This window comes from Leuciscus leuciscus (assembly GCF_965113295.1).
Source record: "Leuciscus leuciscus genome assembly, chromosome: 9".
In the NCBI taxonomy this organism is placed as follows: Eukaryota; Metazoa; Chordata; class Actinopteri; order Cypriniformes; family Leuciscidae; genus Leuciscus; species Leuciscus leuciscus.
The window spans coordinates 2,826,213-2,847,392 of NC_138733.1; the positions used below are offsets into that span (position 1 = coordinate 2,826,213).

At 38.4% G+C, this 21,180-nt stretch overlaps 2 protein-coding genes across 30 annotated transcripts in view; one reads left to right on the forward strand and one right to left on the reverse strand.

Annotated features, from left to right (window-relative positions):
• The window catches only part of LOC309506198 (uncharacterized protein), a 317,689-nt gene that overhangs the window by 145,760 nt on the left and 150,749 nt on the right, over positions 1-21,180 (forward strand). For 26 of the 29 annotated variants that reach the window (XM_082179827.1, XM_082179846.1, XM_082179835.1 and 23 more), the window contains one exon: positions 19,682-19,855. The exons of the other annotated variants lie outside the window; for them this stretch is intronic. In XM_082179827.1, the coding sequence (XP_082035953.1) occupies positions 19,682-19,855 (174 nt within the window). The remainder of the gene's footprint in view (positions 1-19,681; positions 19,856-21,180) is intronic. 29 annotated transcript variants of the gene reach the window in all.
• LOC309506386 (uncharacterized protein) overlaps positions 1-21,180 on the reverse strand; it is a 102,224-nt gene that overhangs the window by 61,165 nt on the left and 19,879 nt on the right. The gene's annotated exons all lie outside the window — the stretch shown is intronic.

Consider the following 21,180-nt stretch of genomic DNA (forward strand, 5'->3'; position numbering starts at 1 on the left):
TGAAGCTCGCATGCCAGATGATTAATAAAATAATCTTGAATACCTGTAAGCTGCCAACTCTCACGCCTTCACCGTGAGACACACGCAACTTTTCACACGCTCTCACGCCACACATCCATTTTCTCACGCACAGAAAGATCGCGAGGCAGAAAGGACACGGAGACCGACAGACTTTCTGTGTCTATAGACAGCAGATTAGTTATGATATAAAAAAGCTCAGCTTTCAGATTCTGTCCATTTTATTACGAAATTCAAACAATAAATACCGTTTTGGTGTTTGTAAATGTGATGCGACAGATCCCTAGCGGCACGTGAACCGATCATCTCAACTTAATAGTAAATAAACACGAATGAACAATGTTAAAAGAAACAGTACAACTTACCGAAATGTATATTCATCATACATAATATCGATCAATCAGTGTTTTTTTTTTTTTAATTAACGCCCATCTTGTGTACCTAATATTTATCCAAATTAGTCAATATTAAATCAAATCACAAGAATTGAACTGAATTGAAATCCTGAAATTTGTTTCAAGCAATAATAAAAAAACGTAGCTTACCAGAAATTGTACCATATATTATAAACATTGCAACATGTTGTCACTAAACCTAATACAATTCAGTTTAGTTACTAAAATGTTTTGACAATCACAATATTTAAGCCCCAGGATCCGCTTTCATTGAAATGTCATTAGAGGGCACCGGCAAGTGTCACACCGCCGTCACTTCGCAGGCACGCAGTAATGGCGGCAGGCAAGATGGCGGCGCCCATAGAGATCGTGGCGGATTTGTGTATAGGGAGACATAGATGATAACAACAGGTGACAAGGATGAGATAATTACCACAAACAAGGAAAACAAGAGAGACGCTGATGAACAAGACAGGTGACAAGGATAATACAATAATCACTAATGAGGAGAACAAGAGGGAGGGGTGAGGTAACGAGGACAACACAAGCACATGGCCCGAAGAGCCACGCACTTGCACACTTAACAAGAGTCTGTTATGATCCTACCCTAAGACAAGAGAAGTATTAAAGACACAAGGGCAGAATCATAACACAAAGACCTTATAAATCATTTCCAAACTATTAGTTTATAGTTAATGAATAGTGTATAATAGTATATAAGCTGAAGTTAATATATTAAGAGACTATATACAAATAGTGAGTTCTTCATTCATTGTCACTGTAATTAACAAAGTGTTATTGTTTAATTAGCTCTTATGTAAAGAGTTAGATAATGCTTTAACAACGTATTAACCATAAAAAGTTCTCACTTTAGATTAGGTCACGGAAAATCAGAAAATGTCATTAAGTGCTTTAATACAGGCTTTATTGGACATTAATTACATTAGTATTAAAAGTTCTGTAAAATGTTTGCAAATACATTAAGAACAAACACACACACACACACACACACACACACACACACACACACACACACACTCTCTCTCTCTCTCTCTCTCTCTCTCTCACACACACACACACACACACACACACACACACACACACACACACACACACACACACACACACACACACACACACACACACTCTCTCTCTCTCTCTCTCTCTCTCTCTCTCTCTCTCTCTCTCTCTCTCTCTCACACACACACTAGGGCTGGGACGATACACCTAGACCATGGGGAAAAGTTAAATCATACACTTATACAGACTGTACATGTTCATCAGATCTTTCTGAGTTTTATTTCAGAAGCATCATACAGTTCTACATTCTCTTTACTAAATAATTCAATAACAAATACATTTTTTAACAGTCACTTGTCGACACCTAGTGGTGAAACAATGTAGTCGATAAATGCGTTATTTTAAGTTCCAAGATTCTATCAAAAGCTGATTTACTCTATTTTGATCGCTACTGTAGACATCAGTGTTTATATGTGAACTTTAAACTTTTATCCCAGTAATTCTATGATAATTTGAACTATTGTCTCACAGAAATAATGAAACTATTATGAGGTTTAAAAGACCTTTTGTGAAGCTGTTTCATGACGACTCTCTCTGGGTCAGCGGCAGCGCCAACACAGATTTGAATGTTGTGATATGATTTTGTCAAAGGTTTAATAGACAGAGGAATATGAAGAAGAGTGTGTGTGTGTTTGAATGGAGATCACAGTATTTTAGAGATGAATGGTGCAGCTCTACTGTCTTATCTCTCTCTCAGCATATGAGCAGCGCGAGGGCTTTCAGTGCATTCAGTCTCACGTCTCTTCCACACGTCCACTTGAAAGGGATATTACGACACTCATAGATAACCACACATTTCATCAAGGTTTAATAGACAGAGGAATATGAAGTGGGGAATACAATTCGAAATTGGATACGGGAATATAATTTCAGCGTCAAGGATGAACAAAGCAGTGGTGATTTTCCTTAAAGATGAAAGTTTGGTGAGTAAACTAATTGAAACTGGCGTTTGGGTGAATGGAGCGTTTACTGTTGTGTCACCGCTTGTGTCGCAGTCTATTAGAGTCACGATTTCTAATGTGCCCCCCTTTATATTAAATAGTGACATTGAAAAAGAATTGTTGAGGTTTGGAGAAAGGGCCAGTGAAGTGAAGATGATTCCGTTGAGGTGTAGGAATGAAGCACTGAAACATGTCGTTTCGGCGTCAGGTGTTTATGTTTCTTGATCAACAAACACTTGATATTTCTTTCCGAATCAAACATGAGGGTAAATCGTATATGATTTACGCGAGTACCGGAAATGTGAAATGTTTCGAATGCGGAGACGTTGGACATAGAAAGATCGATTGTCCACATAACAAAACGCAGCCAGAAATTAATGTAAATGATAATGAAGTTATTTCTAGTGGACAGATTGGTGAAATGGTCGAGTTCAGTGAGGAACAGAATAAAACAACAGTTGATGGAAAAAACAAAGATGAAAATGCAGGTGAAGGGATGAGCAATCAAAACATAAATTCAACTGGTAGTTTGGTTCGTGCTGAAAAGAGAGAAAATCCATGTGTAGATGTTAATGATGGCGATAATGAAGATGAAGAGAGTTTTCGTTCTAAGTCATCAAAGGTTGTCACAAATGATCCACAAAATACTGGACAGATTTGTTTGTCCCAGTTAACTGATGCAGAGGAGCAAGATGACACGGAAGATGATGACAGGTTTTCAGAGACATCGGATATTCTTTCTGAAATTAGTGAAGATCAATTGTATACTGTAAATGAGGTTAATGATTTCCTGGATGCGACATTTGGGAAAACAATAGAGATAAGTGAATTTTTTCCTGATGCAAATTTTTTTTTGCAATCAGTTTTGAAAATTCAACAGACAGCCACTTATGAGGAACTGAGTAGAAGGAAACGTTTTAGATATAAAAAAAAATTGTAACTAAATTGAGAAGAAAAATGGCCCTTGAAAAAGGTATAACAACTCCTTAATGATTAAATCACTTGGGGTGTTTTCTCTGTTTTTTTCTTTGCTAACCCTTCTTTTTTTCTTTCTTGATCTTTCTTTTCTTCTGATGGGAAGTATTAAGATAGGAACAATTAATATTAATGGAGGAAGGGATGGTAGAAGAAGAGCAGTGTTGAAAGAATATATTGAAAATAAGGATATGGATATAATTTTCTTACAAGAGACACATAGTGACATAGCTAATGAGATAGAATGGAGAAAGTGGTGGGGAGGCCATCTTTTCCTAAGTCATGGCACTAATACGACGGGTGGTGTTGCTATCTTGTTCTCGGAGAGAATTGACATAACTTTTGATTCAAGGACGATATTGGTTCATTTAGAACGATACGATCCGAAACGATTCAGTGACTTGAAATCGATTCAGTGACTTTTTAGCCAAAAATTCTTGTAAAGGAATCAGGTATCAATTAATTATGGATATAAACAAACAAGTAAACAACAATTAATGTCAAATGCATTCACATTTTATTTGAATAAAGTAGGACTGCACGATTATGACAAAAATCATAATTGTCGATTATTCCCTTGATATTGTAATTGTGATTATTAATTACGATTATCACAACATTGAATGATGTTTTGAATAGTTTGACCCACATTTCCCCATGGTCATCAATCTGCGACCCACCTTTTTAGGAATTATATAGGCTTATTATTAGGGCTGTCAAATGATTAATCACGATTAATCGCACCAAAATAAAAGTTTGTGTTCACATAATATATGTGTGTGTACTGTGCATAATTATTTTGTATACATAAATACACACACATGCATGTAAATATTTAAGAAAAATGTGTTATTTATATATAAAATATTTATATTTATTTATAATACAAATTATATATAATATATATACAGTATATTTAAGCAAATATTTCTTAAATATATACATGCATGTGTGTGTATTTATATATATATACAAAATAATTATGCACAGTACACACACATATATTATGTGAACACAAACTTTTATTTTGGTGCGATTAATCGTGATTAATCATTTGACAGCCCTACTTATTATAATACATTTGTTTACACAAAAATTGTTGACACACAAGTTCTGTCCCCCTTTACTTAACATACAAAAAATGTTTTGTAAGAATATGACAAATACTGATAAACAGTAGCACTGCGAGGTTAAGCTATATAGCAGTCCCAAACTAGTTTTTGTATAATACAGTCTTGGTATGAGCCACAGTCATATAAAAATATACAAATATAACCACTAAGTGGCATTTTGTTATGGAAACAACAACAATTAGGCTAACTTACCATGGTGATACACAATACTTAGAAGAACTTAATTTACTAATTTACGACTTTGCATGCTCGTATTTCTTTTGCGCTTTAGCAGACATCCCAAGTCTCCCGGAAGTTCCGGGAGTCTCCCGCATATTGATAGCGGCTCCCTGATGCCCGCAAATCAGTGAAAATCTCCCGGAAGCAAGAGCGCGCAAGCATAGTGCGCGCACGGCAGAGAGAGGGAGCGAGAGACCTTGCGTGTGTTTGCTAGTGTGCGTGTGTGCCGCGGGATTTTATCTCTACTCTCGAACCGAATTCATCAGATCATGTGATGTTTGGAGATTACAACATCCGGTAGAAAAGCAATATACTTGGTCCAAGTCTTCAAGTGACCACATCAGCTTTGCCAGGTTAGATCGTTTTTATATTAATAAAGACTGGTGTAATAGAATTTTGAAGGCCTGTATTTACCCCAGTGGTTTTTCAGATCATCATTTATGTATGATTGTTTTTAATTTACAAAAGACAAAAGGTCATAGCTATTATTGGCATTTTAATGTAAAATTGTTGCAGGATGCCGCCTTTTGTGAAAAATTTCATTTATTCTGGGCAAAATGGAGAGAGCAAAAGACTGATTTTGATGATGTTGTGCATTGGTGGGATGTAGGAAAAGCGCACATCAGGATCTTTTGTCAAAATTATACAGCTAATGCAAGTTATTGTTTTAAAAAAACTGTTATGGAACTGGAAGATGAAATCAAATCAATTGAAAGAAGTCTATTTAACCAAAATGGTGAATCAACTGAAAGACTGAATGAAAAAAAGAAAGCCTTGTCCTCACTTTTTCATGAGCGGGCTAAGGGAGCTTTAATAAGAGCTCGTTTCCTCTCTCTGAGAGAGATGGATGCACCAAGTTCTTTCTTTTTTAGTTTTGAGAAACGGGAAGGAGCGCGCAAGTCAATGCTACATCTAAAGAAATCAGATGGAACTGTGACAACTAATCCTAAAGAAATGAGGACAATGGCTATTGATTTCTATACAGAACTTTTTTCGGATGGTCCGTGTGACATTGGCTGAATGGAGGATCTCTTTAAAGATTTACCAAAGTTGACTGATACACAGAGGAATCAACTGGAGGTTGAAATGGACATTGATGAAGTAACAAAGGCTGTTAATCAGCTATCTAATGGACGCGCACCGGGGATTGATGGACTTCCAGACGAATTTTATAAACAGTTTTGTGGCTTATTAAAAGTAGATTTATTTGATGTTTTTAAATCATCTTATAAGAAAAAAGAGTTACCAACAAGCTGTAAAACACCTGTTTTGTCTTTGTTACCAAAGAAAGGTGATCTTGGTCTTTTAAAGAACTGGAGACCAGTGGCAATTTTGTGTACTGACTATAAAATCTTAGCGAAATGTCTTTCAAATAGATGGAAATTGTATTTAGAATATATAGTAAATGAGTATCAATCTTATTGTATTCCTAACAGAACCATAATGGTATCATTGATATCATTGATATTGCAAAAAGGAATGGTGACAATATTGGAATATTTGCAATTGATCAAGAGAAGGCATTTGATCGAGTCAGTCACTTTTATTTGTTTAGTTCCCTTAAAGCTTTTGGTTTTGGTGATCTTTTTATTTCATGGATTAAACTGTTGTATTGTGATGTTTCTACATTGTTGAAGGTTGGAGGAGGACTAAGTCAACCAGTGTCAGTACGTAGAGGGATTCGACAAGGTTGCCCTTTGTCAGGGATGTTATATTCTTTAGCCATCGAACCTTTGCTTCCTCAATTGGGGATAAATTTAGATGGCCTGCTAATTAAAGAACAAAAAGTTAAACCTAAGTTTTCTGCCTATGCTGATGACGTTACCGTGTTTATCAAAAGCAAAAGAGATGTGGTTGTTTTAGAAGAAGTTTTAAAGAAGTACGAAAATGCCTCCTTAGCAAAGGTAAACTGGGGAAAAAGTGAAGGTTTTATTTGAGGGAATTGGTCTGAAGAAGAGCCACCAGTTTTACCAGGAGGTGTGAAATGGGGTAAAGAAGGTTTGAAAATATTGGGTATTTATTTAGGAACTGACAACTATATTCAGAAGAACTGGGAAGTAGGGCTGCACGATTCTTGCTAAAATGGGAATTGAGATCACGATTCTCTTACACGATTCTCATTTTTTCAACCAAAATTTATTGCACTCAAGTAGCCAAAAAAAACAAAAAAAACAAAGGACACTCAGTATAATAAAGTTGTCTCTTTTCTTTATTTTAGACCCCTTAAAGTGAATAACTTTAAAGCTTTATGTTGTTGAACATAAGAGAACATTAACATATACAATAATAAATAATAATAAATAAATAGAACCTGTGCTTTTTGCTCCAATTGGCACAGAATGTACATAGTACTTACATCTACTGTGTTTACGGGAATACTCGACTTGGCATTTTGAAATATTTCTGTGTTTATTTGGCCGTTTAGGCGCGCAACCGGAGACAAAGACTGCTTGTCCGTGTTGCGCTCGGAGCGCGTGCACATCATCCTTCACGACTTATCGCGCTTTTAATATTTCTTTTCAATATAAAGCACATCCTGCTATTTTCTTTCTCATTCATTCATGATTTGTTATTAATAACTTTAAACAGAATCATCAACTGAAATCTGCGCGGATTATCAAAAATACGACACATTTATAGGACATAAAATTGTCTCTGCGCAAAAGTGTAAGTAAAAGGACAGCAAAGCACCCGTTTCAATAAAAGGATTTATTATAGCCTACTTTTACATTTTCGCTGCTGTTCTAAAATGGTTTTCGCCATTACCTTAAACAAGCTGCAGCTGCTTGAATCCCAGTGCAGGAGCTGTAGGTTACCACCACAGAAACGTAAGTGGTTAGTGGATTGCAGTGGTGACTCGTGACACTCGCGAACAGCACTGAACACGCACTTTTGCCGGTACAACTTGAATATTATTATTATCATACACACGTTTCATTAACTTCGGTAGGCTGTACAACAAGGGAATTGTAATTGGCTGCTTTTTCTGCAGAGAGCCGATCTCTGTTGATGTGTCTTAATTTTTTTATCGTTTGTTGGTAAAGGTGAGAGACCTTGTGAGCTACATGATTTTTGCCAAAGAGCCATAGGTTCCGTTCCCAACCACTAGTGTACACGAATCAATACGTGACCTTTTACGAACTGCCGTGAGACTGGGCTGGTCTGACAGGGTAAGGGGTCGTGGCATCACGATGGTGGCTATCGTGATGTCGGTCAACCATCACAACCCTATTTTGTTATTTTGTGAGTGTGACCAATAATGCGTGAATACAGCATGATCTGAATGCAGGGAAATACACGGAAGTGAATCGCCATCATTAAGAAATGAGATCGCATTTATGTTTGAATCGAGATCGTGATTTTTTTTTCGATTAATCGTGCAGCCCTACTGGGAAGGAATGTATGATAAGATGTGTGACCGTTTGTCACGGTGGACATGGATCCTGCCTCAGTTATCTTTCAGAGGGAGAGTCTTGGTGGTTAACAATTTGGCTGCTTCAGCACTTTGGCACAAACTAAATGTGTTGAATCCACCTGATGAAGTAGTTTATTTACTACAAAAGAAAATAAATGATTTCTTTTGGTCCGGTCAGCACTGGGTAAAATCTGCTATTTTATATTTACCAGTCAGTGAAGGTGGACAAGGCCTAATAGATATAAAGAGCAGAATCAAGGCTTTCAGGCTCCAGACTGCACAGAAGTTGCTGTACTCTGAAAAAATCTGTTGGGCTGATACAGCTTGTTCCTTATTACGTAGTATGAATTGTTTTAAATATGATTTTAATCTGTTTTTAATCAGTCTGAAAGATATGGAATGGACTGATTCTTTTCCGTTTTGAAAGTGTGGAATTCTGTCTTTCAAGTGAAGAGAGACCCAAACCTTGAAGGTTGAACCACTCTTTAACAATCCCCTAATACAAGCAAATGTGTTGAAAATGAGAAGTTTGCAAACATCAATGGTGAGAGCAGAATGCACATGTGTGTCTGATCTAAAGAATGGAAATGAGTGGAAAAGTCCCCAAGAACTGTGTAGTTTGACGGGGATTTAAGTCTGTGAGATTTATGGATAAAGTAATGAAGGAAATTCTTTCAGTTCTTCCTTCTATCTACAGACAAAGTATACTAGAAAATCGTTGTGGTGAACAAGAGGATGAAATGAGAGAAAGTTTTCCAAAACTTCAGATTTCAATGATAATAGATGAAAAGCCTGAGAAGGAATCACTTCTTGTTTTCTGTATACCTGAACTGAATTTGTTTGAAGACGTTTCAAAGAAAGCCTTGTATTTATCATGTGTGAAAGTCTCTCATCAATCTGAGCTGAAGGAATGTAAAGAATCAAAGTGGTTGGAGGTGATTGGCCAGGGCTCTTCTCCTAGGAGATGTTGGAGATCTTTATATAAATCACCTATAGAAAAACGCACTGCAGATCTTCAGTGGAGGATTGTGCATTCGGCAATTGCAACTAACAGATACTTGACACGTGTTGACCCCACTGTGGGGAAGGAATGTATCTTTTGTGGTCTTGAAGAAACTTTGAAGCATCTATTTTTAGATTGTTCTAGGCTAAATGGTTTGTTTCAGATTTTAAAGAGTTGGCTTAGAGCACTTGGGGAAGATATGGATGAAAATATATTTATATTTGGCCCAAAATATGTTGCAACAGATAAAAAAAGAATTTCCTTAATCAATTTTTTAATTGGTGAAGCAAAGCTGGCAATATGGATTACAAGGAAAAATAAGCGGAAAGTCAGCGGGACAACTGAACCTGAACTTATTTTAAAGGCTTTTGTATCTGCAAGGATTAAAGCAGAATTTGCTTTTTTTAAATTAACAAAAAATGTGGTTGCTTTCAATGAGTTTTGGGGACAGGCAGAAGTGTTGTGTGTGGTTGACCAAGAGGACATTTTATTACTACATTTGTAAAAAATAAATTGTATTTTTTTTGTGTGTGTGAATGTACATGTTTTTTTTAGGTTAATGTACATATGTTATATGTGATGAGGCCAAAATTGTTTGGCAATATTTAAAAAAAAAGTTTTGACTAATCTTTAGTGAATAAAGAGTTGTTCAAGTCAAGTCTCTCTCTCTCTCTCTCTCTCTCTCTCTCTCTCTCTCTCTCTCTCTCTCTCTCTCTCTCTCTCTCTCTCACATATACACACACACACACACACACACACACACACATATTTATTTTCTCATTAAAGTCTTTAAATGTTCGCCGGTTCCCGCCTCCTTCTTCCCATAACAACGAACTGCGTTACACTGGTGCTGAAACCCGGGAAGGAAGAAGGAGGCGGGAACGGGTGAAGGCGAACATTTAAAGACTTCAATGACAAAAAATAAATCAACAACAAAACGAAAGCAAAAGACAGGACAAAAATAATGCATTTTAGTATCAGTATCAGTATCGATTCTAGAATAAGGAAAATCTATTTTAAAATTATAAACAAAAAAATCACGATAGTTAGGTGAATTTTTATTTTTTTCTCCCAGCCCTAACACACACACACACACACACACACACACACACACACACACACACACACACACACACACACACACACACACACACACACACACACACACACACGTTCCTTAAAATGTTTACAAATACATTAAGCACACTCACACACATACACACACACACACACACACACACACACACACACATACACACACACACACACGTTAGGTTTCCATGTTTTATGGGGTCTTTCCATAGAAATAATGTTTTTTATACTGTACATTCTATCCCCTAATCCTAACTGATGTATTTTAACAATGTGAACTGAGTTTTTTGATATATTTTTTATATTGACAGTGTGACAGATTGAAAATGAACATGTACATTTAAATGCATAAGTCTGTGTACACTGTGATATATAATTATATATAATAATATATAAATATATTCACTATTTACAATACGTAGAAAAGTCTATAAAATATAAATATGTTACTTTATAGTTATACTTAGTTAATCTGTGATCAGTTTATGGGCACGATAAGTTGGACGATCGATTGTTCTGGTCTGCGTCAACACTAGGGGGAGAGCTCGCGGGTTTTTTCCACTCTACATAAAGCTTCCAGTGGAGAAACTGCGCGAGTTTTGTGTCGATTAATCTTCTCCCCCTTTTCAGGTATTAAGTGTGATTATTAGTTTAAAATACTTTAATAGGATTAATAATATGTTTGAGAGTATAGAGACGCGATTATTATATTGATTGTGTGTCCGAAATGTTTAAAATGTGTAGTTTAGAAATGCGCGAGCCCAGGACTCCATTTTGTGCACGCTGGGAATGGCGTTAGGCCTATATAATGGCGCGAAGCTCGTGTATGTGCAATTTGTGTATTTCATGTGTATTTCTGTTTATATAGTGCTGATTTGTCGACTTGTTTCAAAGATGTGTAGAGTAAAAGTGATTTGAGAATGTTAGGCTAAAACATCTAGCTGAAATTGTACATTTACATGCTTATAACTGATTTGCCATAGAGTTAATATGCATAGATGACTAAAAAGAGTAAGAGTTAAAAGAGTTGAGTCTCAGGTAACCGTTAAATGCTTTAAAATGCTTTATTGTATTTCTGTATACACTTTATAGTGTCATGAGTCTCAAATAGCCTTTTATAAAAGAGAGTACTCATGTAATTATATACGTATATGGTAAAAACTGCTGAATACTGATATGAAAGATGTCAATGAAGTTAATTTGTAATAGAAATGTTTAATTTTGTTTATACAAATGATTAATTTTGATTAGACTCTACATAAAGCTTCCAGTGGAGAAACTGCGCGAGTTTTGTGTCGATTAATCTTCTCCCCCTTTTCAGGGGTACAACATTTTGGAGGCCCCGCTGGGATTCTACTCTTCGGAGGGCAGTCGTCACATACCTGGCCGACACTTCCTGATGCAGTACATCCCCTAAAACAACCCAGCTTAACAGTGAAGAGTGGATTGAGTTCCTGCAGTAAAGGCAAGACAGAGGCAAAGAACCAGACACCTGAGGCCACAGAGATCATCAGGTGAAACACAAAGTTCAGTCAGTCTCAAGTAAGCCCCAACTCAGTGAAAAGGCCCACTCTATTGCCAAAATGGAAACAACAGTGCTAGAGGAAATGCAAGTTGAAGTGATCGCCATGCTAAACCCACTACCCAAAGACAAGCTTCTTAGTGTTTGTGAGTTCCTGAAAATAGCAGAACAAGAGAATATTTCATCTAAATCTCGCATGTCTTTGATCTCTCATATCCTTCAACATCTCGAAGAAGACATGACAGAACTAGAAGATGGCGGCATGTCGGTACTGTTAAGCCTGAGAGATCAAATTAAAGAAGTAAATACAGTCACTGAAAAGGAGATAGCAGAAACAAGTGAAGTCACAGAAAAAGATCGATTGCAAAGGGAGTTAGATGAGCTAAAAAGCGCAATGAAACTAAAATTGAGTGAAATTCAACAGCTGGAAGAAGTGAACACAAAACCTAATGTTTTCCAGCCTCAGCTTCAAATTGCTGCATACCCACCACAATTAGTGAATACCCAACACCCCAGCCCACATTGGCGCAAAGATTTCAAAATTTCTGGACAAATTGGTGACCCAGGTCAAAAAGAAAAATTAACTTTTTCAAGTTTAGCACACCAAATTGAGAACGGGTTGAGCAGAGGCTACCCAGAATGTGAGATTGTTGATGCAGTCATTCGTGCCATTTCCCCAGGCTTACAGTTAAGAAGCTATCTAGAAGGAAAATCAAACCTGACTCTACCTACCTTAAGACGAATCCTGCGCTCTCACTTCCAAGAAAAAAGTGCAACTGAACTTTATAAGCTACTCACCTCTGAATGCCAAGGGAACAAAGAAACACCACAGAATTTCCTTATGCGTGTTCTTGACCTGCGCCAGAAAATCCTGTTTGCATCTCAAGAAGCCGAATCAGGCCTCAAATATGATCCAGCATTAGTTCAAAGCATGTTCTTACATACTGTACTCACCGGTCTCCAAAGTGACAGCATAAAAGTAGACATGCAGCCCCTACTTCTGGACCCCAAAATCACTGATGAGGCTCTGTTGGAGAAATTAAACAGTGCTTGTGCTAATGAGGCAGAAAGACAAAAGAAAAAGAAAACCAATGTGCAGCACACAACTACAGTTGTCCATGCAGTTAAGTCCAGTGATGAAGTGACTGATAAGAAATCCAATGTGACTCAAAATGTGCAGAAATCATCTTTTGACGTGTTGACCGAACTTAAAGAGCTGAGAACTGATGTAGCTTCACTAAAAACACTCAGTGCTGAAATAGCTCACATCAGGGAATCGTTGCAGCAACCAGCCTTTGCCTCACCACAATTTCCCATTCCCTCACAGAGAAATTCTGACAGAGAAGTTGTTCAGTGTCAAGTGCAGCCCTATTGGACATCACCGGGTGCCAACCAAACAAGAGTGAACACTCAGTTTCAACCCCAGTATATGCCTCGACAATATTATGCACCGACTCCTCGTTCACAAGCAAGAAAATGCTTCAATTGTCAGCAGCAAAGAACAGAGGAACGTTGCATGCATTGTTTTCGATGTGGCAGTGGTGAGCACTTCCAAGCCGGATGCAGAATTCGTGGCATTAGGCCTTCAAGAGAGACTCCTTTAAACGGAGACCGGTTACTTCCGCGGGACAGGGAGTAACCAGATCTACTGATCAGTCCCGGAGATGTGCAGCCTGTGGAAAGACAGATAGGCAGATGAAGCAGTGTTCACAATGTAAAAAAATACTGTATTGTTCTAAGACCTGCCAAACTCACCATTGGGCTGAACATAAGCAAACTTGCATCAACGCAACAAAATCAATGTCAAACTTCTCTATGACAATGAGTATTCACAACACTTGCAGCACTCAGGTTAACCAGCATTCCCTGGTGACGTCATTAGTTGGGAGGCAATGTCTTATTGAATGTTACCTGCAAGGCCAACGATTTCAAGCACTGTGGGACACTGGCTCTCAGGTATGTGTCATTGATGAAGTGTGGAAACAGGAGTACTTACCAGAAGTACCATTGAGGGATGTGTCTGACATTCTTGAGGCTCCAAATACGTTGAACCTTGTAGCTGCCAACGGCATGAATATACCATATATTGGGTATGTTGAAGTGACATTTAAATTATCATCACAGGCATCTCGCGAAGCTGAACTTGTCATTCCTATGCTCGTAGCAAGGGGTCAAAACCTCTCTCACCCTCTCATAGGTTTCAATGTGATAGAACAAATTGTGAACTCCATTGAACAAGCACAACCAAACACCGTCAATAACAAAATACTTGAGAGAACTGTGAAAACTGCATTTCCCAGCCTAAAGAGGAGCAAAGTCCAGGCATTCATTCAACTTCTGAGTGCAGAGAGCTCATGTGAATACACAGTCAAGACCACAAAAGAACATGTTAACGTCCCCAAACGTAGTACTGTGCAAGTCTCATGCCGAGTGTATATACAGCCAGTTAAAGAGGACAGCACACTCATTTTTGAACCTGATGTGAATCACCAGTGGCCAGAGGGGCTTGAATTCACAGAAAGTCTAGTGAAGCTAAAAAAGGGGGCTCCAACAAATATCACAATTGAGGTGTACAATGACACTGACCATGATGTTACTCTTATGGGCCAGACTCCGATCGGTACAGTACAGCTTGTCAAGAATGTCTTACCTGCTAGTATGTTTGAGGTGTCAGCAAACCCTACCTCTGTTGAAGTATGTCACATCCAGGTTGCGGATAACTGTCTTGACCACACCAGTACTGATGCATGGGACCCGCCCGTCGATGTCAGCCACCTGAGTAAATACCAGAGACAGGTAGTACAGCAAATGCTAAGAGAAGAGTGCCATTCATTTTCTAAGTCAGACAACGACATTGGGTGTATCAGAGATTTGCAATTGAGTATCTCACTTAAAGATGAGGAGCCAGTCAGTCGCAGTTACTTGTCTGTGCCAAAACCCCTGTATCGTGAAATGAAAGAATATTTGCATGACCTCATAGCACAAGGATGGATTGGAAAATCCAACTCATCATATTCATCTCCAATCGTCTGCGTAAGGAAGAAAGATGGCAGCCTTCGTTTATGCATTGATTATAGAGACTTAAACCGAAAGACTCACCCAGATAGACAACCGATTCCGAGAGTGCAGGACATTATGGACAGCCTTGGGGGTAATGCTTGGTTTTCATCATTAGATCAAGGGAAGGCCTACCACCAGGGGTTCATGTCAAGAGAAAGTAAGCACCTAACGGCTTTTGTGACACCCTGGGGTCTATATGAATGGGTACGAATTCCTTTTGGGCTGATGAATGCTCCAGCGGCCTTCCAGCGGTGTATGGAAGAGTGTTTAGAAGGCCTGCGAGACGAGATATGCATCCCATACCTTGATGACACCTTGGTGTTTAGTAAGACCTTTGAGAACCACGTCCAGGATGTAAAGAAAGTGCTGCAACGGCTGAAGGAACATGGCATCAAACTCAAGCCAAAGAAGTGTGAGCTTTTCAAACCTGAAGTCCGGTACCTGGGAAGAATAGTCTCTGCAGAGGGAAGTAAAGTTGATCCTGCAGACACAGAAGCTGTCAGATCCCTGAAAGACAAACAACCAAAAAATGTCGGTGAGTTGAGGAGAATTCTTGGTCTACTTAGCTACTACAGGCAGTACATTAAAGATTTCTCTCGCATTGCTAGCCCTTTGTACGACCTGTTAAAAAGCACTCCAGAAGGTAATGCCCACATGAGAGACAATCAGAGGAAGTCAAAGACAAAATGTATGAAAACTGGTGTTCCATCAAGTAAGCCTATTACCTGGACTGATCAGCATCAGAACACTCTTGAGCAACTAATTGACTGTCTGCTCCAGCCCCCTGTATTAGCATTCCCTGATTTTTCACAGCCTTTTGTCCTACATACGGATGCGTCAGCCCAAGGCTTGGGTGCAGTATTGTACCAGAATCAAAATGGAAAACTTCGTGTGATTGCCTACGGATCTCGTACTTTATCTGCTGCTGAGAAAAATTACCACCTACACTCAGGCAAACTTGAATTTCTTGCTCTGAAGTGGTCAGTCACTGAAAAATTCCGTGATTATTTGTATTATGCTCCAACTTTTACCGTTTATAGTGACAACAATCCCCTTACATATGTCCTGTCAACTGCCAAACTGAATGCTACAGGCTGCAGGTGGGTGGCTGAATTAGCAGATTTCCACTTCACAATCAGATACCGCCCTGGCCGAGAAAATATTGACGCTGATACACTATCCAGAATGCCCCTTGACATCGGAACTGTGATGAATGAGTGTTCGGAGGAGCTGTCATCAGACGTGATAGGTGCAACAATTCAGGCGGTAGAAGTTCAAGAAGGACCCAGCATTCCATGGTCAGTCTCGACAAACTGTTCCTCCATCGAAGTCTGTTCAGCAGTTCCAACCATCACCCCATTGTCTGTAAATGAGATAAGAGAAGCTCAAATCAATGACCAAGAAATTAGTCCTGTATACCAATGCAAGTTGTCTGAATTAAAACCACAAGTGAAACAGCTCAAGACATACAGCCAAAAAACAAAATGCCTTTTTCGTGAATGGAGAAAACTTACCATTGATAAGGATGGTGTCCTCTGCCGAACCACTCCCATCCGCACACAGTTGGTCCTGCCTGAGAAATTTAAAGAAACAGTCTTGCGAGAGCTTCACGATGAAATGGGCCATCAAGGTACAGAGCGCACTCTCTCACTCATTCGTGAACGTTTCTTCTGGCCATACATGCAGGCAGACATTGAGCATTATGTCACAAAAACATGCACATGCCTAAAGCAGAAGAAGCCCTGTTATGAGACAAGAGCCCCATTAACAAACATTGTTACGACCCAGCCCTTTGAATTGATCTCAATTGATTTTCTACACTTAGACCGCTGTAAAGGAGGTTTTGAGTATATTCTTGTGGTAGTAGACCATTTCACCCGATTCGCCCAAGCATACGCCACTACCTCCAAATCAGGTAAAACTGCTGCAGATCGCATCTTTAATGATTTCGCCTTAAAATTTGGCTTCCCCTCTCGCATCCACCATGATCAAGGTGGGGAGTTTGAGAATCAATTGTTTGAACAGCTCCAAAAGTACTGCGGCATCACAGGCTCAAGGACAACCCCATATCACCCTCAAGGCAATGGCCAAGCCGAACGTTTTAATAGGACACTATTACAAATGCTCAGAACACTCACAGAAAGTCAAAAGTCTAACTGGAAAGATTCCTTGAATAAGCTGCTGTATGCTTACAATTGTACCCGCTCAGAAGTCACAGGGTTCTCTCCTTTCTACCTGTTATATGGGAGGTCTCCGAGATTGCCTGTTGACATGCTGTTTGGGTTAAATTCAGAAATGCCTTCCTGTAACCAGAGAGAGTATGTCGAAAAATGGAAACATGGAATGGAAGAGGCATATAAAATTGCCAGAGAGTGTGCTAAAAAATCTGCAGACAGGAGCAAAAAGAACTTTGACAACAAAGTGAGGAGCACCACACTGCAGCCAGGTGATCGTGTCCTGGTAAAGAACTTAACACCACGAGGAGGCCCGGGAAAACTTCGCAATTTCTGGGAAGATAGCATCCATACAGTTGTGCGACAGATGGGTGGTGAGCTCCCAATTTATGAAGTTAAGCCAGAAAGGGGAAAGGGACGATCCAGAGTTCTCCATCGCAATTTATTAATGCCTTGTGACCACTTACCTCTCGAAACTGCTCCACATCCAAAACCCAGACAGAAACGTGAGTTGACAAAGCCTCAAAGTAATGATACAGAGTCTGATGAGGGGAGTGAAGATGAAATGGACTTGCATTATGTGTCTCCACAAGTATTCCAATCAGACTTTGCTGATGAACCTGAAAACCTTGAACTGCTACTTACCTCAGAGTCCGATGAGCATCCAAATGAGGTCCTGGAACAGGCTCCTGAGTACATGTCTTCTGTGGAAAAAGACCAAGAGGAACAAGAGCCACCTGCAGGGACTTACAGTGCAGAACAAGAGTTTAACTTACCTGCTGATGAACAAGTTCCTGCTCCCATGTCGCCTGCTGAAAGTGACCAAGAGAGTCAAAGTGAGCAAACTTACCAGCTGCCTAAAAGAGAAAGATACCCACCAAGAGTACTAACCTATGATGAGCTTGGTACACCGTCTTATGATGTCAAGCAACTAAATGGAATTTTGCAAACACCACAACAGAACTTACTTTACATGCCTGCACAGTGCCTGTCGCCATGGTTGCCACCTGTTCAGCAATACTGCTACCAGTTGCCTTTGGTGTATACAATTCACTAAATAAGGACCATGAACAGTTAAAGTTCATACGAGACTGTGTACTTGAAATCTTGAAGACTCTTTGCATGATAGACTGTTACAGTCTGGCACTTAAAAAAAAAAAAAAAAAAAAAGATGGACTGTTTTGTCTGAGGATTATTGCCTTGAACAGTTTTGAACTTTGACATTTTTAAAAAACTATGGACTGTTTGCCTTATGGACTGTGAGTTTGAGAGGCTGTTGAATTCCTAAAATCAAAAAGGAATATGGACTGTTGTTTCATGCCTCTTTAAACTTTTTGCTCTTTGATACACTCATGGACTGTTCTTTCTGAGAAACTCTTGATTTTCCATAAAGTGAACTATTAAGTTCGGAGCGAGCCATGGACTGTGAAAAGATTGAAAATTCTTGCACAAGAAAATGTATTTTATTTTATGCAACTTACAAAAGGAACTGAGAGACTCTTTAAAGAGAATGTCGAGACGACATTTAATTTTGTAGGGGAGTGTGTGACAGATTGAAAATGAACATGTACATTTAAATGCATAAGTCTGTGTACACTGTGATATATAATTATATATAATAATATATAAATATATATAAATATATTCACTATTTACAATACGTAGAAAAGTCTATAACATATAAATATGTTACTTTATAGTTATACTTAGTTAATCTGTGATCAGTTTATGGGCACGATAAGTTGGACGATCGATTGTTCTGGTCTGCGTCAACACTAGGGGGAGAGCTCGCGGGTTTTTTCCACTCTACATAAAGCTTCCAGTGGAGAAACTGCGCGAGTTTTGTGTCGATTAATCTTCTCCCCCTTTTCAGGTATTAAGTGTGATTATTAGTTTAAAATACTTTAATAGGATTAATAATATGTTTGAGAGTATAGAGACGCGATTATTATATTGATTGTGTGTCCGAAATGTTTAAAATGTGTAGTTTAGAAATGCGCGAGCCCAGGACTCCATTTTGTGCACGCTGGGAATGGCGTTAGGCCTATATAATGGCGCGAAGCTCGTGTATGTGCAATTTGTGTATTTCATGTGTATTTCTGTTTATATAGTGCTGATTTGTCGACTTGTTTCAAAGATGTGTAGAGTAAAAGTGATTTGAGAATGTTAGGCTAAAACATCTAGCTGAAATTGTACATTTACATGCTTATAACTGATTTGCCATAGAGTTAATATGCATAGATGACTAAAAAGAGTAAGAGTTAAAAGAGTTGAGTCTCAGGTAACCGTTAAATGCTTTAAAATGCTTTATTGTATTTCTGTATACACTTTATAGTGTCATGAGTCTCAAATAGCCTTTTATAAAAGAGTGTACTCATGTAATTATATACGTATATGGTAAAAACTGCTGAATACTGATATGAAAGATGTCAATGAAGTTAATTTGTAATAGAAATGTTTAATTTTGTTTATACAAATGATTAATTTTGATTAGACTCTACATAAAGCTTCCAGTGGAGAAACTGCGCGAGTTTTGTGTCGATTAATCTTCTCCCCCTTTTCAGGGGTACAACAACAGCATTATGTTATTTTATTTTTAAATGGTCATGTTTATCTCTGGATATAGGCTTAATGTGTGTCATTGTTCTCTACAGGTTGAGTGAGTGTGGTGTCACAGATGAAGGTTGTGCTGCTCTGGCTTCAGCTCTGAGATCAAACCCCTCACACCTGAGACATCTGGATCTGTCTAAGAATAAACTAGGAGACTCAGGAGTGAAGCTGTTTTCTGCTGTACTGGAGAATCCTCACTGTAAACTGGAGGAACTGTGGTAAGATCATCTCTACCATAAAGACTCGGAGTGAATAAGGATTAATATGTAGATAGTGTATTCAATATATCTTTGGTGTAAGCCCCATCCGGTGGTTCAGTGACAGATTCCTGCTTGAGCCGTCAGATCCTGCCGGCGGTAGAAGGCAGCGGTGAGGAGTCTCCCTGAAGAGGAACATTTACATCTTACTATATTATTATCCCCCTAAAGAAAGTAAAACTAACAGTTAAATAAACCGGACGAACTACAAACCAGACAACAGATGCAGGATACAGTGAAGAGGGTTTTTAAAGCACAAATGTTTGGTGTAAATGAAGTTGTCTTGTAATGCTTGTGCAAACAGACCCTTGTAAAAGCCTGAGCATTTCCTCAAAATGTGTGTGTGCAGCTGAAAAGAGGGAAGTGGTGTGTGTTTCACCTGAACCAGGACTGTCACCATATCAGATTTATCACTACATGATTATCATGGCCAAAATAACACACAATAACAATATATCACCATATCTGTGGAAATCTTATGGAATAATAATAATGCTATCAGTCAAATTCATCTTTACTCTGTTTATTTTGTGTTATTTTTGAAAAAGAAGAATCACTTCATCACATACAAAAGGAACAATTACACTTAATGCCACCAGTTTGAAATAATGGCAACACTTTATCACAAGTATACAGTAACACAGACCTTATAAATCATTTGCAAACTGTTAGTTTATAGTTAATGAATAATATATAATAGTATTATTCTGCTCTTGCTTTGACAGGTTAGCGTAGCAGATAGCTAACATAAGATCCATGAAATAAAGACCCAGGAAACCGGAGTAGAGAGAGGCCTTTAGTAAATTTTGTAATAATCTTTCCTTTATTGGACATTAATTACATTAGTATTAAGAGTTCCTTAAAATGTTTTCAAATACATTAAGAACAAACACACACACACACACACACACACACACACACACTCTCACACACACACTAGGGCTGGGACGATACACCTAGACCATGGGGAAAAGTTAAATCATACACTTATACAGACTGTACATGATGTATAAGATGAGTCATATTTACAAAAACAGTTCATCAGATCTTTCTGAGTTTTATTTCTGAAGCATCATACAGTTCTACAGTCTCTTGACTAAATAATTCAATTACAAATACATTTTTTAACAGTCACTTGTCGACACCTAGTGGTGAAACAATGTAGTCGATAAATGCGTTATTTTAAGTTCCAAGATTCTATCAAAAGCGGATTTACTCTATTTTGATCGCTACTGTAGACATCAGTGTTTATATGTGAACTTTAAACTTTTATCCCAGTAATTCTA